Below are 18,817 nucleotides of genomic sequence, written 5' to 3'. Positions count from 1 at the left end.
AACCTAATTTGTTTAACCCATACCCAAAAATCAATATTTTATGCATTGAAATTTAGATCTTAAATTCATAATTTCATATCTTATAATTTCAAATCTTAATTCTTAATTAAGTGTATTATGTACATGGGTTTGAATTTAGATCTTGAAATATTTTCTAATCTAAATCATTTATATTATATCTCATACAATATCACTGTTTGCAGAATCAAGTCGATTCATCCTGATACACGAATCAACTTATCACAGTAAGTCAGCACACATTGAGACAAATAGAAACTTGTAAACCTAACCTGTACAATTAAGTCGGCTCATCAGCAAATGAGCTTACCTAATAAGGTCTTGAGTCGACCCCAACAAAAATGAGTCAACTCACCAAGCACTCAAGTCAACCCAATCGAGAATTGAGTCAACTCTACAGGCATACTAGTCACAGTTTCATGCTCTCATGCAAACACAAATTAGGGTTTTGGATCTAGGGTTTTGCAGAAATTAAATTTTAGATCGGATGTCAAACAATTTATCAAATATAATATTAATCGATCCAAAATATAAAAAAAAATATGCATAATCTAATTTAAATCTAAAATATGTAACAATTATAATTTTCAGTTCACTGTTCATCTTCATAGGAAACATCACAATCGATACCTCTACACGTCATAAGAGAGATCCCATCGAATGGGTGAGAGAAGGACTTTAATCCCTTCATCATCTTATGATCGGACGACCATGGTGACTATCCCAATTCAATTACTAAGCTACTAAAAATTTAATCTAACATGTCATATATATAACAATTAAAAATCAGATCAAAACATCTTTTACATGTCAAACATATGAACCATAACTTTGAATCTATGCATGTAAGAAAAAATTTCAGCAAATATACCAGATCCAAATTATACCCTAATTAAAATATTCAGATCTAAAACCAATTTTAGATCTAAAATAATCTTATAATCATATTACAGCATGTAGAAAAATCAGATCTAACTTTAATTGATATTCTACATCATTCTAGGACAACCGTTCAGTATAATAGGGGTTATGCCCGGACAACCTTATTTCAGAATGATGTGATCATCTAACTAACCTTTAGATCTGATTTCTACCAATCAGATATCAGATCTGAGGGGGTTTTATGTTCGTATCAGAACATATGCTCTGATACCACTGTTAGAAATCCTGCTACATTTTCGTACGTGTAGTTTAAAAAATTTTTTAGACATCTATGTAGTAAAAATAAATAAATTAAAATAATTTTAATTTATTCACATACCAAATTAGACCTAAAAATTATAGTAAAGATCTTAATACGAACAATCAACCACAATCTAAAATTTGAAATAGAAAACAATCGTTACAAAAAATAAAACGAAGATTGGATCTCCATACCTCAAATCTCGTGGATGTCTCGGATTTTGATCGTAGCCATGCACATACCTGACCTCTGCTGGTATCCACATGGAGCAGTCTGATCGAAGCACTGAGATCATCGATTTGCTAGCATCTTGTAGATCTCACTCCTCATCTTTAGATCTAGATCTCTTCTTCTAGATCTTGAAGAAGAAGATCGCTGCGTGAACTCTTTCATGCAGAACAGATGGGATCTAAATCAGATCACTATGAAGAGAAGAAGAACCCTTTTTCTTCTCTTTTTCTCTCTCTTTTTCTCTCTTAGATCTGATCTCTATCAAATCTAGGCATGGATGAAGTGGAGAAGGGGAGGAAGAGGGTTGGGATGTCGGAAATAAAGAAGGTTGGAGCAAGAAAGAAGACTCTCTTCATCTTACACGCACCCCCTTTCCCTCTTCTTATTTTTTGTCGCACCAACCCCTTATCCCTCACGCCCTAAAGGAGATAAGATCAAATTTTATCAAAATAGGTATGGGAGGCGTGGAAAGAGGAAGCAAAAAGTTGGTGCACCAAAAATAAATCGGGAAGATCTTTCACGCACAAAACCAGCACACATCTACTTTCTCTAATTTTTTTATCACATAAAAAAAATCTTCCATACCCCAATCTAAAGAATTTCTATCTTATTTTGAATCAAATTTAAATAAAAAAATTTTAATGAAAAAAAAATCCAGATAAGGTGGGATGCCAACTATTGGTGCCCCCTCTCCTTTCACGTGCATGAGAAGAAAAAGATGTAAAAAATAATGCCCCTCTTCACATTTTGGCATAATTTCTAAAGAAAAAATTTTAGAAGACTTGAGCTCTCTAAGTCATAATTCTTCTGGTTCAAGTTGGGCCTTGATCGGATTCAAATCGAGTCCGAAATGAGCCGAATTTGAAAAGGCTGTCAAGCTTGATTCAATCAAACCTGAAATCCAAATCTGATTTAAATAATTAAACTCAATTAATATTAAATTAAATTAGATTTAAATTAATTAAAAATTAATTTATAATTTAATCAATTTCAAAAAATTATAATATTTATAATTAAGTTCCTGCGCTAACAATTAGCAGCTGCCAAAACTGTAACGCTTACAAATTAACAGTTTCTAAAATTCAATCTATCAATCCGATTGATAATTTGAATATGATCTAAATTATTGATTATGTCATGCTCCTTTTGTGTGTGATCCCTCAGATTCTATTTTGTCTGGTAGTGAGACATATCATGATCTCCATCACAATATCATCAAAATTTTTGCGATATGTTGAAATGATTTCAACTCACCTCAACAAAGATCGTTGATCCGAAAATGATCTTAGTGAGTTCTCACGATCCACCAGTGACGTCTCGCAACATATAGTGGCAACCCATCAGAATAGAAAATGAATCTTTAAGTTAGTTATCGTATGATACAATCCCTTTATCGAGAGTTCTGACTTAACGGAGGTCATGGAGAACTCATTAAACCTCCATCGTCAGTCATATGCTAGATTAGCTCGACTCGAGTTCATTTATGAATTCTGTAAAAAAAAATTTCAGTATTCATACTTACTCTGGCTAGAGATTTTCTGAACTCAATCTTACGAATCGCATAGGACTCTTCTTTTCTATCAAGGTTGATAAATTTTATCTAGGTGTATCCTATTCCAAACAGCGAATCTGAACCTATAATAGCCAACATACATAGCAAAGATCCGAATGGCTAGAGACCAAAAAAATATGCAGTCAAACTATATAGCCTCGTTGCGAATACCCAACACACTGCAGGTCAAAGGATCAGTCACACCACTATAGCATCGAGAAGATCACTGACGAGTGAGTAGACATCCAAGTAATTTCTCGTGTTAGTCACACTCAGTGTAAGTTATTCTCTAACAACCACCTGCACTCTCACCTCAGTGTCTCTACACCACAAACTCGAGACTTATCTGCCCTAAAGAGAGGTGATCCGTGCATCAATCTCGAATGGATTGATCACTGTCCTCTATAATGATCCTTCGATCGGAAGTATTTAGAAATTAATCACTAATGATATATATCTCAAATTCTCAATACCTTGAGAATATACAAAATTATCTTTGTTAATTTTTAAGACAAATCATGGACACATAAGACATGATTGGTTTTAAACACTATCCAACAAGTACAAAACATGCTCTAGAGAAAAGTATGTGTCAGTCAAGATTGGCTTCTAGAGCACACATTCAACAGTCTGTACAATTCAAAAATATATTAGTTCTAATATAAAAATTAGATCCTGTAACAACTTAATTAGTAAATAGTCACCAATCTTTTTAGATTGATGTGTGGCCTCCCACAACTGCAGCTGGTTTGATGGACGATCCAGCTGTCGTGTCTATAATAAGTAAATAATAAAATTAAATTAATTAAAGCATACATATAAGAGTTTTTATAATTCTACTGAAGAGTTTTGGTATAGATTTTTTATCAATCTATCGGCCACAATATGTGTGTCGATCGAGCCACCCGTATGCCTAATCGGATCCTACTAGATGGCCCAAGTCTGTCGGATCTTCTGCCATCTATCGGAGTACTCCTCGCTGCTCCATTGATCGTAGAGGAACTGCCATATGTCCGCACACATCCAGTGATCCGTGAAGGACCTCCAGTCTGATGGTGATTGGAAATTGATGTGCTGGATGGCAGACTGCCTGAGGCTATAAAGACCATCTCGGAACCTCCTTGAAGGTCCGACGGCCAACCTCCTCGTCCTGGAGAGTTTCGAATCGCTAGTACTCCTGCAAGATAGAAGCAAGCATGTATTAATATGTAATTAAAATACTAACGTACCGAGAAATTAAAAATTAAACTAGTTTTGACTTACCAAAAATATCTTTCAGACTGCATCACGAGCTCCCGATGGCTAACTCGAGACTTCAATCATCGATCCCGACATCAATCAGCGTATGATCCTGATAACAACACGAGATATAGAAGACTCTCTGAATGTGCTGTAAAATTGATTTCGAAGAATAAATGTTAATTCTAAAATTACTAAATTCTAAACATATTAATTGAGTATGTAGTACTTATGAGCAGCTTTGGATATGAATGATCTCTCTATCCTTCGATTGAGTCGGAGGTGCCATGAGTCAGATGGATTCTCGACCATGGCGCTATGTCTGAGAGCCGGCGGTCGTTACTGCATATGACTGTGAGGTCACTGGTGACTCCCTATCCTCTGAACCTTAACGTAAAATATTTAATACAAAGAATGTTATATTAGTTAATAAATGATAATTTAATATAAATAAAAATATATAAATTAAGTATTAGAGCTTATCTTCTGATAAGAGAGGTACAGAACCATGCAAGCTGACCGCATGATCACTCTCTCTTTGAGAGCTCTGTCCTCGGCTGGTGCGGCTCCAACCTCTGAAAGACATGATGCATGCTCTTTGAAAATAAAAATAAATAGATTCACCAAATTAATTATAAAATTATGGATAACAATATAAGATTTAAAATGATGCAAGATAAGTAATTAAAATTATCTAAAAATTATATACTTAGCACTACTCATCGGCCTCTCCAGATGTTTGGTATCCTTTGGAATCTTCTTTCGATTCTTCCTCTTCTTCCACCTCTTTCGCTTCTTCCTCCTCTTTTTCCACCTCTTCCGCTTCTTCTTCCTCTTCTCCCCTTCTTGGGAAAGGAGAAGATTGTCCTTTAAAATAATCTCAGTTAGATCTACCTTTTCTTGTTGGCCATCTTCACATGGGAGAAGTTTTAGAGCATCCAATTCCACAACATCGAATGATTGATGAACTCCTACTGTCTCATCTTCTTGAAAGCATTCTAGTAATTGAAACTCTTCTTCTTCTTCGAGCGTGTAATAAATGGCTCGAGACTTAATTTTACATACAACCCACCAGTCTTTCTTTATTTTTTTCTTTGATGGAAAAGAAGTATGATACACTTGAGCAGCTTGTGCAGCTAATACAAATAGCTCGTAGACTACACAAAGTCATTTAGACATGCAAAATAACATCATGTCCGATTATTTGGCTAAGACAGAGTGCAAGAAGCAACAGTTCAGACATGTATATAATAGTGTCCTACAACTAAAAACACAGAGATAATAGCCCCACATATCAGACGGCAGCGCATGCAGTCGAAGATTAACGAGAAGCACAAGTAGGAGGGCCAAGGCTTCAGCGTCCATGCAGGGCTGGAGGTGGGTTTTCGATCACATTTTCGTAAAATTTGACAGCGGTCTTAAATCCCTGCAGGCGGAGACTTCTCGGTTGCGCGATGAAGAAGTGCATCCCTGCTTTTAGTAGCACCACCCGCGTCTTGTTGGGCCGCAGCGTCCACATCACCGAGGTTGTCCTGACGAAGCACGCTTGGTAATCTGGCTTGCTCACTTCACGAAGATCTCGCTCCACCGGCGATATAAATTCTGCCAAGGAAATTGGTTTATGACGCACTCGAAACGCAGAAAAGAAATCAAGGAATTAAAAAGGAGAAAAAAAAAAAAGAATTCGTTGATCCAATTAGGCAAGCGGAACCGAAAAGCCATTGTGTAGCCAAGAGAAGTTGTGAGAAGCACCAGCACAAGCGGCTGGGCGTAGCTCAGGTAAGCCATGGTTGGAGGAACTCTCTCTTATGCGGCTGGAAGGGATTTAAGTTGCTGAGTGGGTGCTATCATTCTCCTGATCTCCTCTCATCTCTCCTTTTATTTCCAAGGAAAATTCTTTTTATACCGCATGTGGTGTAGAAAAAATACACCACACTATCTTCTGATTGAGCTACGTAGTCACCACTTTTTAATGTTCATTTAATATCTGTAGTTCTAATTTTTTAGTTGAAACTTTGAATGATGAAAATACACCCTTCTTTTTGAAAGAATTATGATATCTTACATCGCTATTATCACATGCTGTGATAAAATTATGACTTCCTTCAATGGTTTTATTCAAGAATGATTGATGTTATTCTTTCATCCATGAGTACAACAATAACAAAAAAAACTTGATCGTTGCAATTTATCGTATGCCTTTAAGGACTTCTAATCTCATTCTATATTCTAATATATACCCTCTTATATACATCTATGATAATAAATATTACAAGCTGATTTTTGATAAAATAAAATATAATAATTATTATAAATAAAAATAATAAAATAAAATGATCTTAGAATTAGTAAAAAAACTTTCAAAATTGTCTTTGTTATCGTCGAATCTATCTTTTTCTGAGCAATATTTTTTTAAAAAAATATTAAGAAACAAGTATTAGAATAATCTAAGTACTTAAACAAGTAGAAATAGATAAAATTAAAATTAAAAATTTTTATATATAAACTCTCTTAAATATATAAAATTACACCAATACCCTTGCAAAGCCACTATTTACATGTATATCTTTATATATTTTTTTTTGGTATGCCTACTTAGTGAAGGTATTTTAGTTATTTAAATTAGAAACTGTTAATTTTTTAAGGGTGTTTGGTAGCATAGGTATATATACAAAAAAAAAAAGAAGGGTATATATGCAAAATAAATATTTTGTTTAGGTATACATGTAAATATCAATTTTAAAAAGATATTCATATAAATTATAATACCTAGAAGGATATATATTCAAAAAAAAAATTTGGGCCAAAGGAAAGTAACATAGAGCAATTCAGACATTCAAAAAAATATCACATTAGATTATCTAGTTAAGACAGAGTTGAACAGACACGGTTCATATCGATCAAACCCAAGATAACCTTGTTAGATAATTTATAACTTTTATGTCTGGATCGTACTTCAATATTCATACAAAAATCATAAATCATAAATAAAACCACACCTTGCGTCATCGTGTATTTATGATATTTTCAAAACCTTTCTGTATAAAATATTTAAAATATCAAAAACTTCGGCATATTCTTATATTTGTATATAATTCTTCTTACAAGCTCTTTAAGAAATAGATAATTAATGTTTCTTTTTATTTATGCTGCAGTTAAAAGGTGAAAATATATTTAATATAGAAAATATTTTAATAATTTTTATATTGTATATTTTATTTAAATAATTTTTAAATTTTTAGTATAACTTTAGTACAAATTCGATCAATGCAGACCCTTGATCAAAATTGATTTTCGTACAAGTTTAATAGCTACATCTTAGACAGTTACTTGATCATTTTGCATCGTGCGCATTCCTGATAGTGAATGTCATTCATATCCTTTGTGATTATGTCATTTATTTTAATTTTTATTATTGAATTCCAGTCAAGATCTCATTTATAATTAGGTAATATATGATTTATATTTGTATTTAGTTAGAAAAAATATAGATATAACTAATATTCAACTTGTATCTATATCTATTTAAAATAAATATAAATATATTCTACATTAGATTCATATCCATATTTATTTAATATAAATATGAATATTAATTTTGATATCTATTTAATATCAATATCTATATCCATATTTGATGAAAAAATATAAAAATAAATATGAATATGTCAGTATCTGATTTGTACCGTATCCTTTTTCAGCCCTATAGTAGAATGTTGTAACATTTATTTCATAAAAAATTATATATTTTTTTAATTCGAGAAAACGAAGGAAATAAGATATTTCCACCAGAAAATAGTATATTATAATAGAATTGAGATACGAGGTAAGGATAGAGACGCGCAGACGGGGTCTCAACAGTACATATGCGAGAAGCCTTTACGACATATTTTACCAACGCCCGCCCCCCAGTGGCCTGAAACCCGGTACACCAAGAACAGTCAGGATGCTGGGAATTTTCAGACCTTTAACAGACCTACCAACTCACTGACGGTTCAGAGATCACCGAACTTGGTCTTGCTGAAGTTACAGTGGGCTACCACCGGCCGTTTTAACGCCAGCATTGTGTTGGGCCATCGCCTCTGGTTACACCTTGAAGAGCTATTTTCTAAGAATGAAGAATCACTGGTTACATCTTGTGAGTTGCACTTCATACTGGCCATTGTTTTATCTCCAAATTATGTGATATGATTTCTTTTATCATTTCACAGAATTCTGAAATTAATGAGGCACAATTTGAAATGGATATAATGGATTTCCAGGAAATATAAATTGTCCATTAGGAGAGTTTCCTGGAGTTTGCAGTTAGAATTTTGCTTCAATTGACATATCTTTGTTGCTGACGAATGATACTTGTTCTTAATCTTTGAAAATATTTTCTATTATTTAATAATGTATGCTTCAGATCTGACGATTCTGCATTTTGTGTTTTGTCTTATTTTACATTGGAGGATTTGGTATGTTCTTCTCTGAACCAATATTGCTGAAACAATGATGCACTGGAAATTGAGCTCTTGGAAATCATTTTATCTTGTATGCATTTCTCATACATCTTGGCTTTGTATCGTGAAATTTAAGAAACTTTTTAAGTCACAAGTTCTCCCCCCCTCCCCCTGTTAGTCTGTTGGTATCTTTTGTATTCTCTTGGGAGTTGGCTATTTCTCATGGCTTTGCGTATTCTTTCTTGCCACTTGTCATGCGAACTGATGTAAAGAATGTCCAAATGATGGCATGCAAGTTCTCCAATGCCTCCAGTGCTTGCATCTACCCAAAACTTAAGCAGTTGGAGACAAATGTTAGTTTGAAGGAGTCTGATGCTTGGCCTGCAGAGGTTGGTTGGTTTGTAATATCAACACTTTGCTTTATACTTGGTGAGCATCTCTTTAGCTGCACACGATCTGAACACGTTATTTTCCGAATAATGTTTGTCATGCAGCCTCGAGATGCTCATGGCTTGGAGAAGCTTGCAACGGAGTTGTGCAAGCACTACACTAAGGACTTTGGTGTAGAGTGTCGCATTGGGCGGTTTCACAATCCATAAGGTCCATTTGGAATATGGTGTTGGGTGAATGTCTGGCACCACCTCCTAAGATCTTTTCAGTACCACACGATGCAGCAGAAAAAAAAAATAAAATAAAATAAAAATAATCAAAATACGTGGATCAGCCACAAAAGGGCTCGTCTCCACGGGGCATGCAAACTTCACTATGAAAAAAAAAAATTTACAAGAGGAGACCTCACCCTCAACCCTTGTACACCAAATTCTCTCTCACCCGAAGTTACCCTCACAAAAGCTCCCTCTCTCTTGGAAGACTCCCCTGAACCCCTGAAGTGCCTGGCAACCGCTGTCCAGGAGCCTCCTGCTCCTTCTCTCTCTGCTCTTCCGCCTCTCTCTTCTCTTGGGTTCTGTACGGACTTCGTACGGCGCAAATTCGAACCACCTGCTTCACTGTTCGTCACAGAGCCCTTTTAAAGGGTTAAACAGGGTTTAAAACCTAATTAGAGAAGGATTAGGAGTCCTAAACAAAGCCAGATAACTCCTGGACCGTCGGATCAAGATCGGGAGCCACCCATGCCCTCAGATCGCGCTCCGGTCCACGGAATAGTACCGTGGACCGCGAGAAACGCGTGGGAAACGCCCACACGGTCCACAGGCCCAGCCGTGGACCACCCGGTCCATGGTGGACCGCCCGGTCCACGGTGGACCGGTGCAAAAGGCCAGCAGGTCGCGCTTGGGCCGGCCCGCTCCCGTGCGCGGCTGGGCCGCGCGCCCGCCTGGGCCGCACGCCAGGCTGGGCCGCGCGCCCGCATGGGCCGCACATCCCGCGCGGGCCTGGGTCGCGCGTCCCACGTGCCACCACCTGCGGCCGTGCCGCTGCCGCCCACCGCGCGGTCCCGGTGGTCCTCCACCGTCTCGAATCTCGTGCCGACTTCAAAAGCTCGTATCTCCTCCATCCGAGCTCCGTTTTAGGTGATCTTGGTCTCGTTGGACTCCGTTTTTCGCCGCGAACCTCGTTGTGGGCTCAATATGGGCTGAATCTCGAGGCATCAAATCCTAACAATTTTTACCTCGACTCGATATTCGACCTCCTCCAAACTTCGAGAGCTTCTAGATCTCCTCGCCCCCATGCCCTGGGGCAATCGCCTGCTGATCATGGATGGGCAAACATGGGAGTCAAGCCAGGCTGCTCGATCTCATCTCCATCGTATGCTGTGCTCCTCCTGACCTGAGACCTGCTCGGGGCATCATCCTGCGGCAATAGGAATCTCACCTTGTGACGTCGCCTCTTGTCCTCCCGAGTCTCTTGTCTCATGCCCGATCCGCCTCCTGGAGCTCCACCTCACTCTGGACTCCACCTGGCTCCCGAAGCTCCACCTCGCACTGGGCTCCCTGCCAGGTAATAATGTCCTCTACTCCTCTTCTTCCCCTCCAGCACAATCCTATTGCCGCGTAGCACCCTCAGGATTCCTCTACCAGCTACCGTCCTGTAGCCTCTCGAATCCAGTCTGCTAAGTGAGATAAGATTCCGCCTAAAATCGGGTATGTATCGGACCTCCCCCAATCTCCTCACTACACCGTCATGTGTCCTCCAGCTGACCGTCCCAATGCCTCTGATCGCACAGCTCGATCCATTCGGCAAATATACAATACCCTCACTGTTCTCCAAGGAGTCAAGCTGCTCCTCTCTGCAACATACATGATAGGGGCATGTAGAATCTAATATCCACTGCTGGGAAGAAGTAGAACCTCGTCAGATATCTCCAGGACATCTCCATCTAAATCGCTGTCGGCCGTCGCTACAGCAGCCGCCGTTCGATTTTTCAGTTGAGGGCAATCTCTGACTAGATGCCCCAACTCCTCACACCGGTAACACCTGGTTTTGCTCAAGTCCCTCCTGGACTTAGACCGCCCTCGTTGCGATCTCCTGTCGCTCCGTCTAACGTCTCCTGCTCTTTCAGAAGCCACCAAAGCTGAGCTACCGCCACCTGAGCTCGAAGCTGGATTCTCCCTCCTAAGAACCTCATTCTGGAGTATCGCCGCGGTGACCTCGTCCATCTTGATAGTGCTCTTCCCCACTAGAAGAGCAGTCACCAAGGACTCGTATGAAGGGAGAAGCGACGCCAGCAAAACCAGCACCCTGGTCTTCTCCTCAACGTTCTCGCCAACGCTGAGAAGGTCGGTGAGGATCTTCTGGAAGTGGCTGAGATGCTCCTGCACGCTCTGTCCCTCAGTCATCCGCAGTTGGTAAAACTGCCTCCAGAGGAAAAGAGTGTTGGTGAGAGACTTCACCATGTACAACTCCTCGAGCTTCAACTACAGCACCGTTGGAGAAGTCTCGCTCAGCACATGGATCACCACCTCATCCGCCAAGTACATGCGAATGGTACTCACTGCCTGCATCTGTAGCCGTTTCCAATCCCGCACCTCCATGGTGGTCGGCTTCTCATCGCACAAGAGAGCATCGATCAATCCCTGTTGGATGAGCACGTCTTTCACCCTTTCCTGCCACAAGGAGAAATTGCTCTTACCATCGAACTTGTTGATCTCCATCTTGATTGTTCCTGTCTTCTCCATCTTCAGTCTTGCTCACCACCACTGCAATCTGCGTCCTTGTACCGCCTTGCTCTGATACCACTTGTTGGGTGGATATCTGGCCAGGACACCACCTCTCAAGATCTTTTGAGTACCACGCGATGCAGTAGGAAGAAAGAAGAAACAAAACAAAAGAAAAACAATCAAAATACGTGGATCAGCCACAAAAGGGCTCACCTCCATGGGGCATGCAAACTTCACTATGAAAAAAAAAATTTACAAGAGGAGACCTCGCCCTCAACCCTTGTACACCAAATTTTCTCTCACCTGAAGTTCCCCTCACAAAAGCTCTCTCTCTCTCTTGGAAGACCCCCCTGAACCCCTGAAGTGCCTGACGACCGCTGTCCAGGAGCCTCCTGCTTCTTCTCTCTCAGCTCTTCCACCTCTCTCTTCTCTTGGGTTCCGTACGGGCTTCGTACGGCGCAAATTCGAACCATCTGCTTCACTGTTCGTCACAAGGCCCTTTTAAAGGGTTAAACAGGGTTTAAAACCTAATTAGAGAAGGATTAGGAGTCCTAAACAAAGCCAGATAATCCCTGGACCGTCGGATCAAGACCGGGAGCCACCCACGCCCTCAGATCGCGCTCCGGTTCACGGAATAGTGCCGTGGACCGTGAGAAATGCGTGGAAAATGCCCACGCGGTCCACAGGCCCAGTCGTGGACCGCCCGATCCACGGTGGACCGGTGCAAAAGGCCAGCAGGCCACGCCTGGGCCGGCCCGCTCCCACGCGCGGGCCTGCACGTGCCTGGGCCGCGCGCCCGCCTAGGCCACGCGCCCACCTGGGCCGCCCGCCCGCGTGGGTCGCACGTCCCGCGCGGGCCTAGGTCGCGCGTCCCGCGCGCCGCCGCCTGCGGCCGCGCCACTGCCGCCCGCCGCCGGTCGCCGGTGGTCCTCTGCCGCCTCGAATCTAATGCCGACTTCAAAAGCTCGTATCTCCTCCATCCGAGCTTCGTTTCAGGTGATCTTGGTCTCGTTGGACTCCGTTTTTCGCCGCGAACCTCGCTGTGGGCTCAATGTAGGCTGAATCTCAAGGCGTCAAATCCTAACACATAGAAAGGTAATTTGCGAGTTATCAGTCTATTTTATAAGTTGTTAGTCAATCCTATGATTGCATGATGGTCTCCTTGTTTCCGCAAAAACTTCTGAGGCTTTTCTATGATACAGTACCGTAGGTGGAAGGGAGAAAGCCCCTGCTGCTTTCTGTAGAAAGGCAATTACATCAACAGATAAATTTGAGATGTCGACTCGGGTGATGGAAAGCAAACACGATCATTCACTTTTATTGATGAATGTGTGGAAGGTGTATTGAGGTAATCAGTTGACTCCACGCTTATGTCTGCTCAGATGCTTTATTTGCAATATTTAAAATTGTATGTCGGACCTGATAAGTTTGATTCCGCTTGTTAAACTAGCAAAGCAAACTAAATCTTGCACTGGATATCCTGATTGATTGCTTCTTCAATTGCATTGTAAAAATTTCGGTTTCTGGAAGATTTCATAAATAAATGAATAAACAGGGAAAGAATTTGTTTAAATGGTAATATTTTTTTGGTTTCTAAATATTTCCTTAAACATAGGCTGTTTTCTTGATTTCTATTTACTAATCCAGTGTCATGCTTTCGATTGACGAAGTCAGACTTTAGAGAGCCAGGGAATATTGGAATGAAATGGTCAGCATGAACGAGATGGCTGAAATTGTACTTGGGTTTGAGAACAAGAAGCTTCCCATCCATCATATTCCTGGTCCAGAGTGTGTCTGTGGCCGAAACTCTGACAACACTCTAGTGAAGGAGAAATTGGGCTGGGCCCCCCTTACTATGAAATTGAAGGTACGACAGAGTTCCTCTCATTTGAACTCATCCAGCTTGGTTTGTTTTAGCATCTCAGTAGTTTAATCTTATGCCTTCATACATCGACTTCTTTAAATTCCACAGGACGGCCTGAGGATCACATACTTCTGGATGAAGGAGCAAATTGAAAAAGAGAAAGCACAGGGTATTGACTTGTCGGTATATGGGACTTCGAAAGTGGTAGGAACTCAGGCGCCTGTCCGGTTGGGTTCGCTTCGTGCAGCAGATGGAAAAGAGTGCAGTCTACTATCGGGCTTGTGAGGGAAGGTTCCAGCTATCTAGCTTGTAATTTGGGGAAGTTCTGGAAATAGATCCTCGCATTCAGTCTGGAATTTACCTGTTATTTGTTACTGCTTCAGAGTATATTTAGGGGTGTAATTTTTTATTTCTCATCGTACTAGAAGTCTTTTCAGGCTATGCCTTAATTTTTTAAGATGTTACTCGGTCTAGAAATGGCATGAGTGCTTTCCTGCATGACTCTTTTTTCTATGTATGAGATACGAATAATAAAATAGTAGGATATGTTCCCTTTATTGTTTAGTCTCTAGTGTTAAACAGTCTTTAGGGAAGCCAGTATCCAGTGTAGCCATGTTAGTTTAGGGCAATCTTATTTCTCTTGCTCTGGAAGCTGGAAGTTAAAATGCTAGAGAGGAAGCATAGGTACCTTTTGCTGCAATCTGCCTCTTGTATTATAGATTTGGAAATTTAATTGCTTATTAGGTTGGGGGCGAGGGGTTTTATGTCAGGTATTTCTGCAGGCTATTATGTTTTCATTTATTTGTGCCAATACTCTTAGCTAAATCAGGAAGGGTTCAAAATAGAATTGATAATTCATTAATTAAACCGTCAGAAGACAATTGCAGAAGTACCATTACATGGACTTGCAGTGTAAACACTGTAGATTCTGAGCTCCACTGAGCAGGCTAGATATTGTCCCATGTTTGTTTTTATTTCCCTTCAATCTCCCTGCCTTGCTGTGATAGGAGAGAAGATGAATGGAAAGCTATCTGATCTTGCTAAAGCATTCTGATTTGATTTAAACGCTCTTCTCTGGTTGTTATGGTATAAATATAATTCTAGTTCCCTGATTAACTCCCTAAATTTATAATAATGGTTTATTTTGTTTATTCTAATGTTATTGATGCTCATTCACAAGTGGTTTGGAGTACTGGTTTAATTGCATGTTTTTAGGCATCTTTTTGGAGTCGTCTCAAGCTCCACCATATAGTGGAAGTTTGTGATACAGATGCTAGCAAGGCTTTCTATCGCCCGTGGAAGGCCAATCAATGGGCTGATAGTTGGTGGCAAGATTTTGATGTCACGTTGTGTGAATGGCTTTAGATGCAGGTGCTGTTAAGTAGAGACTATAATCTTATAAACAAAGTACAGACTCTAAAGATGACCATGTCAGGAATGAATTCATTCTCAAAAGTTTGGTTCATTGTATGCAGTGTCGCATGGGATGCATAGATTTTACTAGGCCAAGCTTCAATTCTCACACACCTGATGATCAGTATAAATACAAGATTTTTCTTTTTAAGAATAATATGTTCAATATTTGTCAGACAAGGATTGAACCCAGACATCTCCCACAAAGAGTTGGATGTCAACCAACCAAGCTAATAAGCTAACAAATTTAAGATGGATTTTGGAAAGCCGAGCTGCTTGATGCTCCAAAATTATATCCTACACTCTTGCCCATGCACCACACCGATCGTTCCTATGAGCCAATCATCAAGATGAGCATATGATGAATGGATCCCACAAGAATGGGAATGGGGTGATTAGCGTAATGCACGATCACGTGGTATAGGATATAATTTTTTTAGTTTTTGAGAGGGCCAATAGGCTCATAACTTGTGCAAATTGTAAGTTGTTATTTTTGCATTCACGCCAACATCCTGTCTTGGGCATGTAAGAATGAATATTTGATGTACAAATTTTTAACGCTTCTCAATTTAACCTATGTAAATGAACCATATGATAACTACACAAAAAATCAACCCTAATTATCGCCGTATGAATCTGGCAGACCATACTTCAGATCATAGAGGACCTTTCCATCCATCAACATAAAAATTGCAGCCAATGTGACCAAAATAGTAAGGACTAGGGATGCATATCAGATAGATTGGACTAAGGGCCGATCAACCTGATCTAGGTACAGTCAAATCTATGTTTGACTCAAGATCACAATAATATGCTGCTAATAAGATTTACCATACTGCACCAAATTAAATGATATGGAGCATACCGTATCGTATTAGTTTGCTACTATTATGTGGCATTAGTTTGCTACTATTATGTGGCATGGATCTGTATCGATACTTAATACGTTGAATCGGAGTATGTTGAATCATTTTCTATGGTGACATCAATATAGAATGTAGTACTGAAACGATAAATCTTAGCTACTTGTGCTGTGGTGCTGAAATTACTTTGGCATATTTAATAAATCTAAAGGGTTGTTTGATGTTCTATAAGCGGAGCAGCATTTAGCTCGAGTTGGAGATGTGGACAAGCATGATGGATCAACTTATGGCCATGAATGACTATGGGATAAGGTATCTTGTCAAATGACTAACGGATGAGATGGAGGTGCTTGGGTTTGTTTTTTATTTATTTATTTATTTTTAAATATCTTTCTTCTCCTTCCCTCCCCCTTTCCCCCACTTGCCTTGCTCTCAGGCCTCTTCTAGCCTCCTATCTTGATACCGCCACCCACTTCCATCATCTTCGAGAGGCCCACGGCTGCCTCCTCTATCTTGGACTTCATCCCAATAGGCCTCTCCTCCTCCTTTCTTTCCTTTCTCCCTCCCCTACGCTCTCAAATTCCTCCTTGCCGCCACCCTTCATGCTGTCGCAGGCCCCTGTCATTTCGAGAGGCCCACGGCTACATCCTCCATCGCGGACTTTACCGTGCCATCCTCCACCTCTACCACCTCCTCCTCCTCCACTGTAGCCCACCCCTCCACCCATCTCCTTCACCGTCTTCGCTTTCCTCAAGGCCTATAATGCCACCCGCTTCCTCACCATGACACCCCGGTCCATACCCAAGACCGCATCACCGGTGGCTTCGACACCGCTCTCATTGTCCAAAACATTCTTATCCCTATGCATCAAGAGTATCGACTGCTCTAATTTATTGTCCATTTACAATATGTTTGATGGAATGTCTGTTAGAGATATTCTATTTTTCGCAAACTTTGTTTCAAACATAAGGAACGAGCTTCGTTGTAAATCAACTGTTGCAACTTAGAAGCAATGCGAGCTAAGTTGTGGTGCAGCTTCAATTATAAGTCTCTAAACCGCTTCTATAAAGTTATTGGAGAAAACCATTTCAAAAACCATAGGTCATGGTATGGGCATACCCCTCCACGACCAGCCGGGCACGCTGGATTAGAATCTTATCTAATATATCCTCAAGAATGCGACCCAAGCAAATTTCATAGCAGTGCGACAAAAGAATATGCAACAGTATGTCAGATTATTAGTTAAGACGGGCTTCAACACACACGGTTGGTATCAATCGAGGCCAAAATAACATCATATCAGATAACAAGCAACAGTTTGGACATATGTAGTAGCGTCCGACAACTAAAAACACAAGAAGATAATAACATCATATCAAGATGGCAGCACAGCAGAAGATTAACGAGAAGTGGGAGGAGGCCCAAGGCTTCAGCGTCCAGGCGTGGCTGGGGCTGGGGCTGGGGCTGGGTGTTGGATGACTCTGGTTACTCCCAGAGCCATCGGATTGGATCATTTTGGTAACTCTGAGAGCCATCTGAAATCTCGGCAAGCTGAGATTTCTCGGTAGGGAGATGAAGAAGTTTAGCGCTTCTTGCAGTTGCACCCCCTGCGGCATGTTGTGCTGCAGCATCCACTCCTCCGAGACTGCCCCGCAAAGGCATGCTTCGTGCTCTGGCTTGCTTGCGTTATAAAGATAGAGATCTTTTGCCGCCTTCAATACGAATTCTGCCAGGGGAATTGGGTTATGATGTACCAAAACCACAGAAAAGAAAACAAGGAATTAAAAATAAAAATAAAAAACAAACAAAAACAAAACCTATTGCGTCGGGGTTTTCCAAGAAGTCTTTCAGTATCGAAAGCCAAGGGATCCGTAAAGCCATTGTGTAGCCAAGAGAAGTTGTGACGACCACCAGCAGCAGCAGCAGAGCGTAGCTCCGGTGAGCCATAGTTGGAGGAGCTCTCTCTCTTATGTGGGTGGAAGGGATTTTCGAGCTGTGAGTGTGTGATGTCTCTCTTACCTCCTGTATATTTACGACAATAATTAGGTTGGTCAATACTCATACTCGTCTTATAATTAAAAAATAATTTTATATCTATGTCGCTCCATATCATGTTGGATTGGATTGGAAAAAATAGATGAGGCTGCTATATAAATGAGAAAGGCTTATAGCTTATCCTTTTATGATCTAATTTTTTGATTCAAATAGGGAGAATTTTTGACCAATAATTACAATATATTCTAATGAGAAATAATTCGTGCAAAAGTCAAATTGATTGAGAGCTTAAAAATAAAATAAATAAAAAATAATTAATTATTATGATTTTTACAGTATATATATATATATACGTGTGTGTGTGTGTGTGTGTTTGATTTCTAAGTTTCAAGACTAAGATGAATGGGATTATAACAGTTATCATCTTTTGAGTGAATCAAAGAGGGGTACGGTGGATTGAGGATATATTATATTCGATCGCATCGGAAGCAAGACATATCGTCATTCGTGTTTGATCCAAATCTATTTTAGATATTATATCTAAAGCTAATACCCATCACTAAATTTAAGTGGATGGGAGGAAATCTGTCCCATTTAGATGGGAAAGGTCCGATGCCCGAGCTAAAATTGTTGTCCCTGTCCTACGAGAAATTATTAGGTAGACCCTACTTGATTTCCAACACACGTGGCGATATGTATCCGGTGCAGCGTATATGATTTTTTTCAAAGGCACGTGTCAAGGCTTTCTTGAGTCTTTCCTCGTCCATTATCATCTCCACCATGGAAAATTGGGTATGGGTCCCGTCCCATACCATGGCCATTTAAAGAGTGCAACGATACATGAAGGTGCACACGGCACCTAAAAAATTTAGAACAACATAAAAAGAATATTATACAGTAA

At 40.1% G+C, this 18,817-nt stretch overlaps 1 protein-coding gene and 1 pseudogene across 1 annotated transcript; one reads left to right on the top strand and one right to left on the bottom strand.

Moving 5' to 3' along the window:
• The first annotated feature begins 8,919 nt into the window (after positions 1 to 8,919).
• On the top strand, positions 8,920 to 14,143 carry LOC105056783 (GDP-mannose 3,5-epimerase 2-like; annotated as a pseudogene).
• A 2,994-nt stretch (positions 14,144 to 17,137) lies between these two features.
• On the bottom strand, positions 17,138 to 18,023 carry LOC105055699 (uncharacterized). The gene is made up of 2 exons (XM_073251976.1): positions 17,739 to 18,023; positions 17,138 to 17,647 (listed from the first exon to the last, which is right to left on the bottom strand). Exons 1-2 carry the CDS (start codon positions 17,866 to 17,868, stop codon positions 17,292 to 17,294), a joined length of 486 nt encoding a protein of 161 aa, XP_073108077.1. The 5' UTR covers positions 17,869 to 18,023; the 3' UTR covers positions 17,138 to 17,291.
• Positions 18,024 to 18,817: the final 794 nt, after the last annotated feature.

Source organism: Elaeis guineensis, chromosome 2 (assembly GCF_000442705.2).
Source record: "Elaeis guineensis isolate ETL-2024a chromosome 2, EG11, whole genome shotgun sequence".
Taxonomy (NCBI): Eukaryota; Viridiplantae; Streptophyta; class Magnoliopsida; order Arecales; family Arecaceae; genus Elaeis; species Elaeis guineensis.
This window is presented reverse-complemented; position numbering and strand designations above follow the sequence as displayed.

Excerpts from the sequence above, each read along its gene's own strand:
- LOC105055699 (XM_073251976.1), bottom strand. The coding sequence starts at position 17,868 with ATGGCTCACCGGAGCTACGCTCTGCTGCTGCTGCTGGTGGTCGTCACA. Across the intron at positions 17,648-17,738 it reads GGAAAACCCCGACGCAATAG|AATTCGTATTGAAGGCGGCA; the intron begins GTTTTGTTTTTG and ends TTCCCCTGGCAG.